The sequence below is a fragment of the Entelurus aequoreus genome, linkage group LG12 (genome assembly GCF_033978785.1).
Source record: "Entelurus aequoreus isolate RoL-2023_Sb linkage group LG12, RoL_Eaeq_v1.1, whole genome shotgun sequence".
Taxonomy (NCBI): domain Eukaryota; kingdom Metazoa; phylum Chordata; class Actinopteri; order Syngnathiformes; family Syngnathidae; genus Entelurus; species Entelurus aequoreus.
Window position 1 is genome coordinate 38,345,548 of NC_084742.1, and position 17,380 is coordinate 38,362,927.

At 39.7% G+C, this 17,380-nt stretch overlaps 1 protein-coding gene across 1 annotated transcript in view; it reads left to right on the forward strand.

Moving 5' to 3' along the window:
* The window catches only part of ppargc1a (peroxisome proliferator-activated receptor gamma, coactivator 1 alpha), a 79,953-nt gene that overhangs the window by 49,405 nt on the left and 13,168 nt on the right, over window positions 1–17,380 (forward strand). The window contains exons 8-11 of the mRNA XM_062065942.1: window positions 1,841–2,906; window positions 6,351–6,443; window positions 10,631–10,751; window positions 14,302–14,423. Of these exons, the coding sequence (XP_061921926.1) occupies window positions 1,841–2,906; window positions 6,351–6,443; window positions 10,631–10,751; window positions 14,302–14,423 (1,402 nt within the window). The remainder of the gene's footprint in view (window positions 1–1,840; window positions 2,907–6,350; window positions 6,444–10,630; window positions 10,752–14,301; window positions 14,424–17,380) is intronic.

Sequence of the window (17,380 nt, forward strand, 5' to 3'; positions counted from 1 at the left end):
GCATTCTTCACACACTCATCACTCACGCTTAAAGTGAAAATTGAGGCAAAATTAAACTGGGATAATCTAAAGCAGGCCTGGGCCATTATTTTGACTCGGGGGGCCAAATTTAGAGAAAAAAATGTGTCTGGGTGCCGGTATATCTGATTTTTAGGAACACTAATACAAAACCTCACAATAATGTCTGATTGAAAGCTAAAAACGGTATGACAGACCAACTTAAAAACGGAATGGAATTACATTTTTTTTACTGAATGAGACACCCAGAATGTACATGAAAATAAAGAATGTGGGATTTATAATATTAACTATGAATGATAAAACACTGAATATTGACAATATATGAACGTCACACACCGTCTTGATCGACATATTTTACAATCAAGCGAAATGCAACGAAAATGCAACAAACAGTCAAATATGAACGCGAAGGGTAAAAAAAAAAAAACACCTAAAATCTGATACATCTGATACATCACTAAGCTAAGAACTTTGTTCTCCTTCTGCGTCTGTCCCAGACACCCGCATTTTAGGCTGGCTGCTCAGGAAACACTGTGGAAATGCTCCCCACCCACACTGCTTGGTGCCTCGTCTGAGCTGCTGGGACTTTTAGATTACCATAGTAACTAATTAGATTACCATAGTAACTAGGATATCATGCAAAAGCGCAGATGCCAACCATAGAAATACTTTGTATAGTTCAAGTCTTACGGTAATTTGAAAATATCACTGCACATCATAATGGCAGCTACATTTTCCATCTTAAGATCTAAAATAATTATTTGGGAATGTCCGGCGGGCCAGATTGAAAAGCTTAACGGGCCGCATGCGGCCCCCGGGCCTTAATTTGCCCAGGTCTGATCTAAAGTATTAATGTAATGAAGGTTGGCAAACCTGGGCCAAATTTCCGAAGGTAGAAACGCCTGAAAGACAACAACGGGTTACAGCCGTCACGGGGAGAGAGACAAGAAGTTGTTCTCTTTTTTATTATTCTTTCATTTAATTTGTGTGTTTAGTCCATTTCATTTGTGTATTGTAAATATCCTTCATTTGTTCTCTGTACACTGTGAGTGACTTAGGAGTGATTTTGTTTACGTTTTAGATATAAGATCTGACTTACACTATAAAACTCGACATTGAGAACATCCAGGAACGCAACTCGTTTATAACCCGATGACCACCTGGAGAGGGATGGGTCCCTCTCAGACCAGTTTATTTTAAAACACTATTTTATACAAGATACACAAGTAGGGGGTTCCTGCTCCGCTCTACATCAGTTTGGGGGTTCTCGGTCTAGAAAACATTGAAGACCTCTGCTGTTGTGAGGATCGACCCTTCTTAATATTTAAGAGTGGTATTAAAAATTCAACCATATGGGTATAAGTGAAAAACACACCAACCGCATGATATACAGTTGCACAAGAACGTGTCAAACTTATACGCACAGTAGGTCTAAAAAGTTGTAGATCCCCTCCTGTATCATACATATTTACACTAGCAGCTTTACACTTGATCTTAAACACTTATTCTTACTTACATGAGGTTTGTCCTGTGTTATTTTTCCTACCTAAGAGCCTGTTTTCAAGGTCACAGGGTGGGTGAGGTGGGGGAGGTCGGTGACAAACCATCCGTGTTACAACACCAGCATATTAAGTTCCTTCATGCATTACATGAATCTGTCAAGATTGTAATCAAAGAGAGATCAGGATTAATCACAGTGAAAGTGCAGATTTTAATCAGGCCTCTCCATAAACCCAACTTGTGAGGGAATGTGGTATATTTGAGGCCCGTTTTTTGTTGTTGTTGACTTCTTATGCTGTGTTTCATGTCCTCTGTCCAGGTCTGACACCACCTACCACACCCCCATACAAAGACAGTCCAGAGAATCTTTTCAAAGCATCGCTCAAAACCAAGTTGTCCTCATGTGTCTCCTCAGCTTCGGCGTACAAAAAAGCAAGGCTGGGCGAGTCAGGCCCGGGTGCCGTGGCCCCCAGCGCCTCAGGCGGTGGCATTGCCAGGAAGGGTCCTGAACAGACTGAGCTGTACGCCCAGCTGAGCAAAGCGTCCACCGTTCTCCCTTACTCTGCCACACAGCAGCGAGTGGCAGGGAGCGGACCGGAGGAGCGTCGCTGCAGCGCTGGTGGACACAAGCTGAGTTCCTCCCGAGGGTACAGCGACCATGACTATTGCCAGGCGTCGGCTAGTGTCAAGAAGGACGGTACCACGGCCTCCTGCGCCCCCACAGAGGCTCAGACACCGTGTTGCCCTGCTGCTCCTGGGCTTATAGGTGATTTTGGATTTAAGGACTCAGGCATGCCGCCACACTCTTCATCTACTGGTTCTGCTAGTTTGGTCTCCACTGTTGGAGAAAATGAAGTATTAAGGAAGAAATCGCCGACCCCGACCTCTCAGGGCCAGGACCCCTCATATGCCGTCAACCGGAAGTTTCTGTATGACCTGGAAATCCGAGCAGAACTCAACAAGCACTTTGGGCTCCCCTTGAAAGCCCTGTCCAGTGCCGGTGAAGCAGAGATGGCTGCGTCCCCGCAGTCTATTGAGGATGGCGATTCCCATAGGCTACCTGGTTCAGGGCTTCTGTCCCTGAATGATGAGCTGGATTTGGGTGAAGGCCAAGAGAGTCGGTTTCTTTACCCGTGGGAGGGCACCCCTTTGGACCTCCTCTTTGACTGCTCCCCGTCCTGTTCTCCACCATTGAGCTGCTCCCCCTCCCGAAGCACCCCGTCTCCGCTGCCGTCCTCCCTGCTGTTGTTGCCCGGCGGGTCTCTCCGATGGAGCGGCGCTGGCTCGCGCTCCCGTTCTCGGTCTCGCTCTGGATCCCGCGGCTCTTCTTGGCGCCACCGAAGACGCTCGCTGTCCAGCTCACCTGATAGACACCCTACCTCCTGGTAAGTGGTCTTCCAGTCCACTTTCTCTGCCTGAAACCTATGAGCTAAGTTGGGTAAAAACATCAGACTGGATCAACTCGAGAAACACTTGACTTCTTCATCTTTTGCTTAAGTACTGCACATACTATATACCTAAGATGGCCTTTGATATAAGACCACCTGCAAAAAAAGCACTCTGAATATAAACAACCCTGAACATAAGACCACCCTGATGACAAGATGAAAACTATTTTTCCAAGAGCTTTTTTGTGAAAAACAGACAAAAGGAGAAAAAACTGCAATATTAAAAAAATATATATAAAACAACCATGAATATAGAATAAATCTTGTTTTTCCAAGATCCTATTTTTGAATAATTACAGATTTTGAGCGGACCTTTGTGTTGTGGTTTTGATAAAACTTTGATAAAATGTCAGAATTGCGCTAAGAAATAAGTGGTTGCATTTTGGGGTGATCTGGATCAATTATATTACCTTATGTTTGTGTTAGAATTAAATAAACAGTGGTTTGACATGCTACTTCTTGTTAGCTGTCCCGCCTCCACCCACGGAGACAAAGAGAGGGGATGACTGTCAAGAGGGTTCACTAAGCTTATTTCAGCATCATATCTCAAAAAGTTTTTGAGGAAATATCAAGAAAATGTCAAAAGTGAGATAGGAAACCAGTGATTCGATTTTTGAGGTGATCCGGATCACCATCTATATTCAGGATGGTTTGAAGGATTCTTTAGTATTGGAAGATGGGGCCTGGTGGAGGTCCTGGACTCTGAGTGCTGTTTTAATTTATTTATGAAATCTAAATCTCTTCAACACGAAAAATATGATAACCCATCATGAGTTAAAAGATTTTTAGGTGGGTCTAAAATAGCATCCTAAATTTGGGTCAATACATAAGAATATGAACAACCTTAGGAGGAATTATCAGGCGCGTATCTCTGAGGAAAATAGTGCTATAGCAACAAAAGGGAATATCCTGTTGGAACACTTTTATCCCTCCAAAGTGTCTTCCTAATATTCTGTCCCTTCTGATGCTGCCTTTATTCGTTTGATGCGGGGGTTATTGTTTTAAGCGGCAGCTGTTGTTTTTTTTTGTTTTTGTTTTTTACGGCATGCTCCTCTTCTTCATTTTTTTTCACATCCCAGGAGATGAAAGCCAAACCCCGGCTGTGGGAATGCGTCTTTAAATCTCATTTCAAAGCAGACTCCTGTCATCAGAGGGAGAACTTCATTTCCCATGGTTCCCTTTGATCAGGGCTGGAGGGCTTCTGCAGGGTCTAGTAGTAAATTAAGTTTGTCAACGGCAAGCAAAGAACTTTTGACTAGTGTTTTTTGCAGTAGGTCCTTAAAAAAGAGCAGAACGTTCCTGTTGTATAGATAATCTTTGACTCGTGTTTTTGTTGTAGATTCTTATAAAACAGCCCAACGCTCCTGTCTGAGCAGAGGTCCCCAACCACCGGTCCGGGGACCGGCACCGATCCATGACGCATTTGCTACCGGGCCGCACAGAGACATTAAATAATTTATAAATGACCGCATTTTCTCCTACTAAACTTTGGCCAGTCCCACCAGACACACCAATTAGATTGTTCATAGATGTATTATAAAACTCCTGATAGGAAGTCGCCTTTTGTTATATTTGTTACATCTTTCTTACATGGGACAATGCAAAATAATAAACATATAAAATGTAAAGGTGCCAATTCGTAGTCAAAAGCTAGTTTCCGTCTGCAGTCCATGATAGATTGATGACCTAAGATCAGGGCAGATCAGGAACAAAGTGACCATAGCAGTTAAATGGAGAAGTGCTAAATTGTTGCATATAATAATTGTGCTGAAGGAAAAAAATACACATCTCCTTTGGCTTAGTAAGTTAAAGTGCTGGTTTTATTGCACATCGTCCTATTACACAAGTAGTTAGCAATAACAGTTGAATTTACGCATGGAAAATTTGAACAAAAAAAGCTAACATTAGTGTATTTATGTATGAAATATTGCACAAAATTTGAATACATAACTTTTAGAATGGAAATAGAAATAAATCTATTGTAACTAATGGCACACATGTCTAGCTTTATTATATATCCATGCTCTTGTCCTTGAATGTGATGTACCACATATAACCCATCAGATAATAAAGCCAAAAAAAAAGCCTAATACTAGCAAAAATGAGTACAAAACAAAAGTCTATGGAGAGCTTTTTTGCAAAGGCAAAAGGCCAGGGGCTCCCACTAATTCAACGTTATGGTGAGTTTTTTCATGCATTCATTTTTCATGCACTTACCGTATTTTTCGGACTATAAATCACAGTTTTTTTCATAGTTTTGGCCGGGGGTGCGACTTATACTCAGGAGCGACTTATGTGTGAAATTATTAACACATTACCGTAAAATATCAAATAATATTATTTAGCTCATTCACGTAAGAGACTAGATGTATAAGATTTCATCGGATTTAGAGATTAGGAGTGACAGATTGTTTGGTAAACGTTTAGCATGTTCTATATGTTATAGTTATTTGAATGGCTCTTACCATAATATGTTACGTTAACATACCAGGCACGTTCTCAGTTGGTTATTTATGCGTCCTATAACGTACACTTATTCAGCCTGTTGTTCACTATTCTTTATTTATTTTAAATTGCCTTTCAAATGTCTATTCTTGGTGTTGGGTTTTATCAAATTAATTTCCCCAAAAAATGCGACTTATATGTTTTTTTCCTTCTTTATTATGCATTTTCGGCAGGTGCGACTTATACTCCGAAAAATACGGTATTTGCCATACCCTGTATATGTATTTATCCGCCACACGTGGAAGGCCGGTCCGTGAAAATAATGCCTCCATTAAACCGGTCCGTGGTGCAAAAAAGGTTGGGGACCCCTGATCTGGAGGCTCTTTGAGTAGAGTTTTTGCAATAGGCCCTTGTGGACAGCTGAGCACTTCTGTCACAGAGAGGATCTTTGATTGAATGAAGTTAGTTCCTCGGTGCAGTTTGTTTGGCAAATTACTTAAAGGTCAGTTTATTCTGCGGAGTCACTTTGATTTTGTTTGTCTGTTTTGCTTGCGACTCAAAGCTAACTCGCTCACATAATAATAGTTTCACAACGTTCAATCACAGGCTCGACAACCTCTTTGAAAAATACGACATCGCGGGCTTAAGTTTGGGGGGGGACGCCACAGGAACTGAAAGCTTGATGTTTTCTTAAAATCCCACTTTGAGATGCTGCGCCGATCCTTTTGCGTCTGTTCTTCCATAATTCAAGTCCCTTCGCAAGGCTTCAATAATGAAGCATCACGAAGCGTGACGTTATTTGCCCTGCAGTTAGTGCAGCACCAACAGCACATGCATGAATAGTCAAAGGAAGGTGACATTCTGCTCGAAAATGTAACTGGTCTCCAACAAAAGGTGGGACTATTTTAACATCAGCTGTCTTTATCTCCCCCGCAGGTCTCGTCACAGCAATGACTTCAGCAGTTTTCGTTCCAGAAGCCAAAAGAGCCCCCGGCCTCAGTCTCAGTCTCCTCTCTGTCGCAGGCCAAGGTGATTGTTTCACTTATTTTGTGCTCAACAATATACTAAGCCAAGGATATTCAACCGGTGGCCCCCAGGACAAATCTAGACCAGGTTCAGGTCTAAAGTTGGACGCGACAAGCATTTGTACAGCGGATTCATAAAAAAACAGCAGCGCACTCGTCCTATAATAAAGCTTTAGAATAAAATCTTTATTGCCCACTGAGGTGGAAAATTGTCTTTGCTCATCAACACGAGATGGACAGCACTAAAATACAAACATTGACATATATAAAAAAGTATAATAGACACAATAACAACAGAGGTTAGGTAAACATAGGAATACAAGTAAAGATAAGTTCAGATCTAAAAAAGTATTGCTAAAACATAATGCAGGCGTTCAAGTCATACCTGTGAATTTGTTCACTTTTTCCAATTATAAGTGGCATTTGGTGAAAAAAAAGGTTTTTGGCCAGGGGAGCTCTGTAGGTCTTTCCAGACTTTTGACAAGCAGTACATATTTTAAAACAGCAGAGCAGTCTTATCACAAAATATATTTGACTAGCATTTTTGCAGTAGCCCGCTAAAAACAGCAGAGCTGTCCTTTTATATAGAGCAGGAGTGTCCAAAGTTTTTGACTTGGGGGCGGCATTGGGCTAAAAGATTTGGCTGGGGGCCAAAAGCTGACTGCATGTAAAGTAACAATTTATATTCACACATAGTTTATACATATATATGTGTATACATTATATATATATATATATATATATATATATATATATATATATATATATATATATATATATATATATATATATATACACACACAGTCGTGACCAAAAGTTTACATACACTTGTAAAGTACATAATGTCTTCAGGGGAGTTGTTTTTTCCTGACCTTATATATATATATATATATATATATATATATATATATATATATATATATATATATATATATATATATATATATATATATATATATATATATATATATATATATATATATATATATATATTGTTGTTTTTTTATTATTACCGTATTTTTTGGATTATAAATCGCAGTTTTTTTCATAGTTTGGCCGTGGGTGCGACTTATACTCCGGAGCGACGTATGTGTGAAATTATTAACACATTACCGTAAAATATCAAATAATATTATTTATCTTATTCACGGAAGAGACGAAGCAAAATGTCAGCAATCATCACTCACACGTCAACCAATAAGAATTTGGCGGGGGAGGGTCATGGCAGAAGTGCATTGTGGGTCATGGGATGCTAACTGCTACATGCTATATGCTACTGCCGTAGCTATTAAAATGGATAATTTCTACATTGGCGGTAACTTATAAAAACTGAGAAGGGCTGCACAAAAATGGCACCGAAAAGGAAATCATATACTGCAGATTACAAGCCGCACGTAGTGAAATATGCAGCAGAGAACGGCAATCGAGCAGCAGAAAGAAAGGACGCTAGCGGAGCGCACACCAGAGGCGACAACGAGAAGAAGATTTCATGGGATTTAGCGATTAGGAGTGACAGATTGTTTGGTAAACGTACAGCATGTTCTATATGTTATAGTTATTTGAATGACTCTTACCATAATATGTTACGTTAACATACCAGGCACGTTCTCAGTTGGTTATTTGTACGTCATATAACGTACACTTATTCAGCCTGTTGTTCACTATTCTTTATTTATTTTAAATTGCCTTTCAAATGTCTATTCTTGGTGTTGGGTTTTATCAAATAAATTTCCCCCAAAAATGCGACTTATACTCGAGTGCGACGTATATATGTTTTTTTCCTTCTTTATTATGCATTTTCGGCCGGTGCGACGTATACTCGGAAGCGATTTATAATCCGGAAAATACAGTATTATTTATTCCAACAGTATTCTGTGATCAGATTTACATAGCTGTTTTTACACGTAATCTGCAATCGCAATGCTGTGAGTCCGCATATTAATTTAATACCAATTTGAGGAGGGAAGTGTGCCAAACATGTAAGAATACAGTACAACCTGCGTTAAAGCCATATTTTCGAGGGTAAATCGCCATTACGCTGTTACAAGGATGCACGTGCACACACACATACATATGCATACAGAAATACACACATCACAACGCTTTTTTTGCCACACAGCAGAGCGTTGATTGTGACGTAACAACAATAATTTGTACAAAAATGTTTGCATTGATTAAAGCAGGCTATAACAGACTGAATAACAACACCCCCCCACATCAGACCCTGACGACAATACAATATAAAGTATAAACGATAAATCGTTGAATATTAAGAGTATGTGAAAGTTCGACTCATGCCTTGTTTATTTACCTGACGACCTCCTTAAAGTTTTGAAATCAATCGGAATTACCAAGCAGCTAAAATGTGCCACATATGGGAAAGTGTGGAGGAAGTGTTTTTGTATATGACCCATCATGCACTTAAATGGATTTATACATCTGTAATTTTGAAATTATATTTAGTGCATGAACGCATTTTATAATGTCCAAAAAGTTCAATGAGCAGGAGAAGTTTTAATGTGTGACTGTGTGGTGACTTACCGTATTTTTATAAATCGCACCTGCTGAAAATGCCCTTATAAAGAAGGAAAAAAAACATATATAAGTCGCACTGGAGTATAAGTCGCATTTTTTGGGGAAATGTATTTGATAAAACCCAACACCAAGAATAGACATTTGAAAGGCAATTTAAAATAAATAAAGAATAGTGAACAACAGGCTGAATAAGTGTACGTTATATGACGCATAAATAACCAACTGAGAATGTGCCTGGTATGTTAACGTGACATAATAAGGTAAGACTCATTCAAATAACTATAACATAAAGAACATGCTATACGTTTACCAAACAATCTGTCACTCCTAATCGCTAAATCCCATGAAATTTTATACGTCTAGTCTCTTACGTGAATGAGCTGAATAATATTATTTGATATTTTACGGTAATGTGTTAATCATTTCACACACAAGTCGCTCCTGAGTATAAGTCGCACCCCCGACCAAACTATGAAAAAAACTGCGATTTATAGTCCGAAAAATACGGTAATTGGTTGGTTATAGTTAATTTATACCAAGAGTGGGAAATTTTTTTTTTTTAATTGGATCATATATATTGATGATATACACTACCGTTCAAAAGTTTGGGGTCACATTGAAATGTCCTTATTTTTGAAGGAAAAGCACTGTACTTTTCAAGGAAGATAACTTTAAACTAGTCTTAACTTTAAAGAAATACACTCTATACATTGCTAATGTGGTAAATGACTATTCTAGCTGCAAATGTCTGGTTTTTGGTGCAATATCTACATAGGTGTATAGAGGCCCATTTCCAGCAACTATCACTCCAGTGTTCTAATGGTACAATGTGTTTGCTCATTGGCTCAGAAGGCTAATTGATGATTAGAAAACCCTTGTGCAATCATGTTCACACATCTGAAAACAGTTTAGCTCGTTACAGAAGCTACAAAACTGACCTTCCTTTGATCAGATTGAGTTTCTGGAGCATCACATTTGTGGGGTCAATTAAACGCTCAAAATGGCCAGAAAAAGAGAACTTTCATCTGAAACTCGACAGTCTATTCTTGTTCTTAGAAATGAAGGCTATTCCACAAAATTGTTTGGGTGACCCCAAACTTTTGAACGGTAGTGTACATTGAAAATACCTAAGTGTTAATTGTTTATTGTGAGCGAACTGTGGTGCTGAATTTCCCCCAGGGATCAATAAAGTACTTTCTATTCTATTCTATGATGTTCTCTAGCCACTTCCAGGCGAAACTCATGATCATCAACATTGGTTTTGTTAAAATTGTGATGTCTGGACTGTAGTTTGGACACCCCTGACATAGAGCGTCGTTGACTAGTGTTTAATCCTGATCTTGATCTATAGTATCTTAAAAACATATTTGTTGTGTCATCATGTTTGAAATTCAGTAAAAACAGCACCACATTTTGAGTTGGGATTAGGGGGGGGGTCAGTGGTGGTTAAAGTAGCGTGAGACCGTCTCTGAGCTCCCAGCTGATTTGGCACTCATGTGTCCTAATGACACCTGACAAGGCTGAGAGTCATTCATCAGTCGATGTTGCACTTCCTGTGCACAACGTAATGGCATGTGAAGTTTTGCTGACAAATGCTGGTCCCTTTAGGACTTGGCTGTAAAAACATCCATGTGTTGTCCCCCGTCCATCCCCAAGGTACGACAGCTACGAGGACTATCAGCACGACCGACTGAAGAGGGAGGAGTACCGCCGGGACTATGAGAAGCGGGAGTTCGAAAGGGCAGAGCAGAGGGACAGGCAACACCAAAAAGCTATTGTGAGTGATTTATTTTCTCTCGCCATGATGGTTAAAAAATGTGTCAGTCAAATTAGAAGAGGTTAGCATCCCTCTGCTTCTTAAAAACAGCAGAACACTCCTGTCCAGTGTTGGGCAGTAGCTCGCTACAAGTAGCGACGCTGCGTAGTTTAACTACATTTCACAGCGTCGTTACTTTTTGAGCCAGTAGCGATTCCAGGAGCTTATCTATTTTCAGTCCCGTTTAACGAGGTAGCTTACATCAAAGTTACAAGCTACAAAGATGGAAAATGGACTGCAAATCCAAAGTGGGACAAAAAAATACGGAGAAAATCCCTGATTTTAGGTTGGTTTACAATTGATGATTCACGGTTGTCTAAGGTTAGGGCAGTGGTCGGCAACCCAAAAGGTTGAAAGAGCCATATTGGATCAAAAATACAAAAAATAAATATGTCTGGAGCCGCAAAATATGACTATTTTTAGTCCGTTTTTTTTACAAGGCTCCGCCTTCTGAAATACATCTCCTATCGAGAAGTCCTAGATCCTTGTGTGGAGCTCAGCGAGAGTCAGGTTAGGTCAGTGGAGCTAATGAGTGTTAATTTAACATGTAGTGTTGATGTAGCAAGCTACTTTTGCCGTGTAGCTCGCTACAATTAATCCAAAGTAGGGATGTCCGATAATATCGGACTGCCGATATTATCGGCTGATAAATGCTTTAAAATGTAATAACGGAAGTTATCGGTATCTGTTTTAAAAAGTAAACTGTATGACTTTTTTAAATGCCACTGTGTACACGGACGTAGGGAGAAGTACAGAGCGCCAATAAACCTTGAAGGCACAGTCACATAATATCTACGGCTTTTCACACACACAAGTGAATGCAAAGCATACTTGGTCAACAGCCATACAGGTCACGCTGAGGGTAGCCGTATAAACAACTTTAACACTGTTACAAATATGCGCCACACTGTGAACCCACACCAAACAAGAATGACAAACACATTTTGGGAGAACATCTGCACCGTAACACAACATAAACACAACAGAACAAATACCCAGAATCCCTTGCAGCACTAACTCTTCCGGGACGCTACAATATACACCCCCCACCCCCCCGCAATCCTTACCTCCCCCCCGCCCCACCTCAACACCGCCACCCCTAACCCCGCCCACTTCAACCTCCTACTGCTCTCTTAGGGAGAGCATGTCCCAAATTCCAAGCTGCTGTTTTGAGGCATGTTAAAAAAAATAATGCACTTTGTGACTTCAATAATAAATATGGCAGTGCCATGTTGGCATTTTTTTCCATAACTTGAGTTGAAGTTGTTCTCTTATTTTGGAAAACCTTGTTACACTGTTTAATGCAGGGGTGTCCAAACTTTTTCCACTGAGGGCCGCAAACGGAAAAATTAAAGCATGTGGGGGCCATTTTGATATTTTTCATTTCAAACCATAACAAAATATATGGATTTTTTGTATTTATTTCACCTTTAGGGGTCCCGGGGACCATAAAGGGTCTCAGTTATTAAAATGTTTGTATTTTTTTTTTTAATTAACGCTTACAGTAAATCTCTATAATAACTTTAAAAAAAAAAAAAAGGTTTTATGGCTTTCTGTCAAAAACAACTTTTTTTTTATAGTAAAACTGAAATATGCAATATTTAGTAATTAGAGCCCTAAAATATAAATAATGCAGGACACCATTGATTTTAATTATTTAATATTTTTGAGTCATCACAGTGAAAAGATAAATAAAATACCACTAAATATATTTGGGATCCAAAAGGTGCCCCACTCATAAAGTGATACGTTTTTATTCGTTTTTTTTTTTTTACTTTCATCACTTAAGTTACGAAATCAACTTCAGATACATCTGTCGATTTTACGTTTGAACTATTATTTTGTTTGTATTATGCTCTTTTGTCAAATAAAACTTTGTTTTTATATGGCAACTACACACTATATGCAATATTTACCACATAAAACCTTTTAAAGTGAAACATTTGAACTAATTGGAGCTTTGAAAATAATTAATTATAACATGGATTTTTTGTCTTTTTTTTTTTTTTGAGCAGTGGCAAAAAAAGAAAAGGAAAGAAAGACAAAAGAAAAAAAAAACAGCCTGCATGGCAGCTTTGTGTCAACATTGCAACTTTTTCTCGTTAGATTTCACCTCATTCCACTTTTTTTAATGTTCATTTTTATTTTTTGCAATAGCATTTCCAGAATGTGTGGCAGGCCGGTAAACAATTAGCTGCAGGCCGCAAATGGCCCCCGGGCCGCACTTTGGACACCCCTTGTTTAATGCATCCAGAGGGGCATCACAACAGAATTAGGCATAATAATGTGTTAATTCCACGTCTGTATATATCGGTATCGGTTGATATCGGTATCGGCTATTAAGATTTGGACAATATCGGAATATCGGATATTGGCAAAAAAGCCATTATCGGACATCTCTAATCCAGAGTAACTTGTAGCTTAGTTTATCCACATTTTGCAAGTAGCTTGCCCATCGCCGCTCCCGTCCCATAGGAAATATTTGGCTAGAATTGTTTGCAGCCGGTCCTCCGTTAGTGCTGATGCTGCCATTCTTACCCAACGCCTCTACGACCCAGCCCGTCCATATTGGGACCGCATGAAACGATTCCGTCCTCGTTGAAACTTGGCCCGGCGCGCAGACAAACAATTAGCACCGACACTGTCAAACAAAGACTTGTGAGACGGGAGAAATTGTCTCTGTCCTCCGTCTGGCTGCCTCTCTCTCTCTCTCCCACTCACAGGCAGCCCTCAGGGGGGCAGTCAAATAAGATTTTGCCTATTTATCAGTTGTCAGCAAGTAAAAGTCCTCGTTCAGCGTTCCCTTGTCCACAACTCTGGACAGAAGCCTAAAAAAGAGAGGGTAGAAATCTGCAAATAATTTATATTTACTAGGCTCATTTGCATACCTAAAACGATCAGAGCTTTTCTTACATATAGAATCTTTGACTAGCAATTTACAACGGGTCCTTATTAGTAATTCGTATTGAGGATCTTTAAAAAATGATTTTTGTGGTAGGTCCTTGAAAACAGAAGCATGGAGTATAAAAAAGTTTCTGGGGGTCATAGGTGACACCTCGTTTGCATATGTCAGCAGAACTGTCAAGGCGGCACTTACCATCTGGAATAAGTAAATGATATACCTCAAGGCTTTAGAAAATGATTAGTGAATGTTGCTTAATTATTCTATATTGTGCTATTGAGGTTAAAGTAATACCCCCTGGATCCCTTTAAAAAAGGCTAAGATTTTGCTAAAAGTGTGTCGCTGAGTCACCTCAAAGCTTTATTTTTAGACCGGGAGGAAGACGTCACATCATTTGATAAAAATCAGTGCCCCGCCCCTGGTTGGCATGTTGTCCCAAGAGGTAGAAGGATTGTAGCGCCTCGCGGAAGACCGCAGGCGCTTCCGTCCATCAGATTTCGCCGAGCAGGCCGACCGATCACGGAAGACGTCCGCGGGTAGCGGGCCCAGGCGAGTCCATGAGACGGGGTGGAAAAAATGGCTACGGTTTTAATCTGGTGTCTTTTTCAGGATGAGAGACGAGTGGTGTACGTGAGACGACTGAGGTCCGACTGCACCCGCGCCGAGCTGAAGCGCCGCTTTGAGTTCTTTGGCGAGATTGAGGAATGTGCCATCAACTTGAGAGACGATGGGTAAGGGAGATTTTTGGAATACAGAAAGACTGTTTTGACCCAAATAAAAGACACCATTCTTTGCCACACTGCAAAAATTCAGTGTTCAAAAACAAGAAAAAAATAAATAAATATACAAGGGGTATTTTATTTGAACTAAGCAAAATCATCTGCCAATAGAACAAGAAAATTTGGCTTGTCAAGACTTTCCAAAACAAGTAAAATTAGCTAACCTCAATGAACCCAAAAATACCTTAAAATAAGTATATTCTCACTAATAACAAGTGCACTTTTCTTGGTAGAAAAAAAAAATTAGACCTTTTTGCTCAATATGTTGAAAAATACTGCGATGAGGTGGCGACTTGTCCAGGGTGTACCCCGCCTTCCGCCCGATTGTAGCTGAGATAGGCTCCAGCACCCCCCGTGACCCCGATGGGAATAAGCGGTAGAAAATGAATGGATGGATGGATGTTGAAAAATATTCTTAAATTAAGTAAATGCTAGTGCCATTATCTTGACATAATGATATGCGCTGGGCATTAAATTTCTTGAAACCAGCAAACTTATCCTAAAAACTACTTTATTTTTCTTAATGGAAAGGCAACAAGGCAACCGCTTGTTACTCTCGGGGTCTACTAGCCGCTCAGGCAAATCATATGGTCTAAAAATGCATTTTTCCATCGATAACATGACATCATCGCGCCAAGTGCATGCTCTTTCAGTCAATTAGTGCACATATATACAGCCCGGCCCCCGGCCAAAACATTTTTAATTGTAATTTTGAAGAATTCATCTGAATGTGCATGAACTATTTCTGTTCAAAATAGTTTGAAATGTCAAATGTGAAATGTTTAAATATTAACTGTCCGTTTACTGTACTGTGCCAACTGTACTACTTTATGAGTGCATATTTTCTATTGTTTCATTGAAAATAAAACCGCAAAGTCCATTTGGCTGTCATCCGTTTTAATTATGAGAGACAATTGTGTCAAAGTCATGATTTTTTTGTTCATGCTTGAAATAAGAAATTATTACTTTAAAAAAGTAGTTTTATACTTGTGGGTGTTGATGACACAGCTTTGCAACAGTTGATATTCTAGTTTCAAGCATGTTTTACTCAATATAGGTCATAAAATCTCAGCAACAAGCTGTAATATCTTACTGAGATAATTTAGGACCAAAACCCTTAAAACAAGTAAAACACCCTAACATAAAATCTGCTTAGTGAGAAGAATTATTTTATCAGACAGAAAATAAGCAAATATCACCCTTTTTTGAGATATTCAATCTTACTTAGATTTCAGTTTTTGCAGTGCACTGAGCAAAAAGTCTAAAAAAAGGATGGTTCTCTTACATTTGGGGGTCCAGATATAGTATGTACCCACCAACCAACAGGGTGCGCTTCGCCCCAAGTGAGTCAGAGCTTATCTTCCTGTCACACACTAGTTTGTTTTCTTAAAGCAGACCTATTAAGATTTGTCTCTTTTCTGATGTTGTTACAATGTTGGATACTTGCGATAAACAATGCCAACGCATCAAATGATGAGGTTCATGCATTTAAAGTTAGTTAAAGTACCACTGACAGTCACACACACACTAGGTGTGGTGAAATTACTCTCTGCATTTGACCCATCCCATTTGTTCCATCCCTTGGGAGGTGAGGGGAGCAGTGAGCAGCAACAGTGGCCGCGCTCGGGAATCATTTTGGCGATTTAACCTCCAATTCCAACCCTTGATGCTGAGTGCAGAGCAGGGAGGTAATGGGTCCCATTTGTATAGTCTTTGGTATGACTCGGCTTTGAACTTACAACCTACCGATCTCAGGGCGGACCTTCTAACCACAAGGCCACTGAGCAGCTTTTGGGCGTGAGCTTGCTCACACTTTTGGACGTCTTTGAACGCCATGTTTTGCAGTCTTTTTTTGAACAGTCGATACAGTGTGACATCACAGTCTGCCGGAAGTACCTATGTAGGCATTTCTAGTTCTTTGCCTGCATGGCCCCTCCTTTCCCTCTGGCCGCGACCTGCAGCCTCCTTCTTGTTTCATGACCCGCCGCCTGCTCCGATGTCTACAAAATGAATGCGGAAACTTTCCACTTTCCGCAAAATTGGATTAGCTGCTAAACTCCAGCCGAAAAAGAAAGCGCCGTTACGATATTACTACTTAGTTTAATGAACCATAAAATAATGTAGGATGAATTATTATTTTCATCTAATCGTGGCGTGCGATATGTAGTGACATAAATCCTGGTAAATGCCAAAGCATATCCAATACATACTATATAGACCAGTGGCCCCACAACCACCGATTGGTACCGGGCCACGCAAGAAATTAAAAAATAAATGAATAAAAAAAACTATTTTTTATTTTTTTAAAATTTTTTAAATTAAATCAACATAAAAAACACAATATATACATTATATATCAATATAGAGCAATACAGTCTGCAGGGATACAGTCCGTAAGCACACATGATTGTATTTATTTATGGGGGGAAACCCCCCCCCCCCATTGACCGGTCCCCAGCTACAAAAAGGTTGGGGACCACTGATATAGACCAGAAGTAAGTGTGAATTACAATTATCATTGACCCCCTTTGTCCAAACATGAGTCTTAAGAAAGAGGGGGCATCTTATTCCCGATGGTTTCGAACATTTTACACATGCAATTTTTCTTTGATTTTTGTCTTAGATATATACAGAATGTATAAAGAAGGGTTTTCTTATATCCGGGGGTTGAGACGCGTGTGCATGCAAATCAACAAATGGCTAAAAAACAGCTTCTTACCTTGCAAGTCAGAGCTTTTCTTCCTGACACACACACACACACACAATTTCAATAGTATTAATAAAACAACATTATCCAACCACTTTGTTAACTGCAATTGTTCAATTCTTATTACACTGATATCAATGTTGCGTATTTCCGACTTTGATAAATACATATACAGTACAGGCCAAAAGTTTGGACACACCTT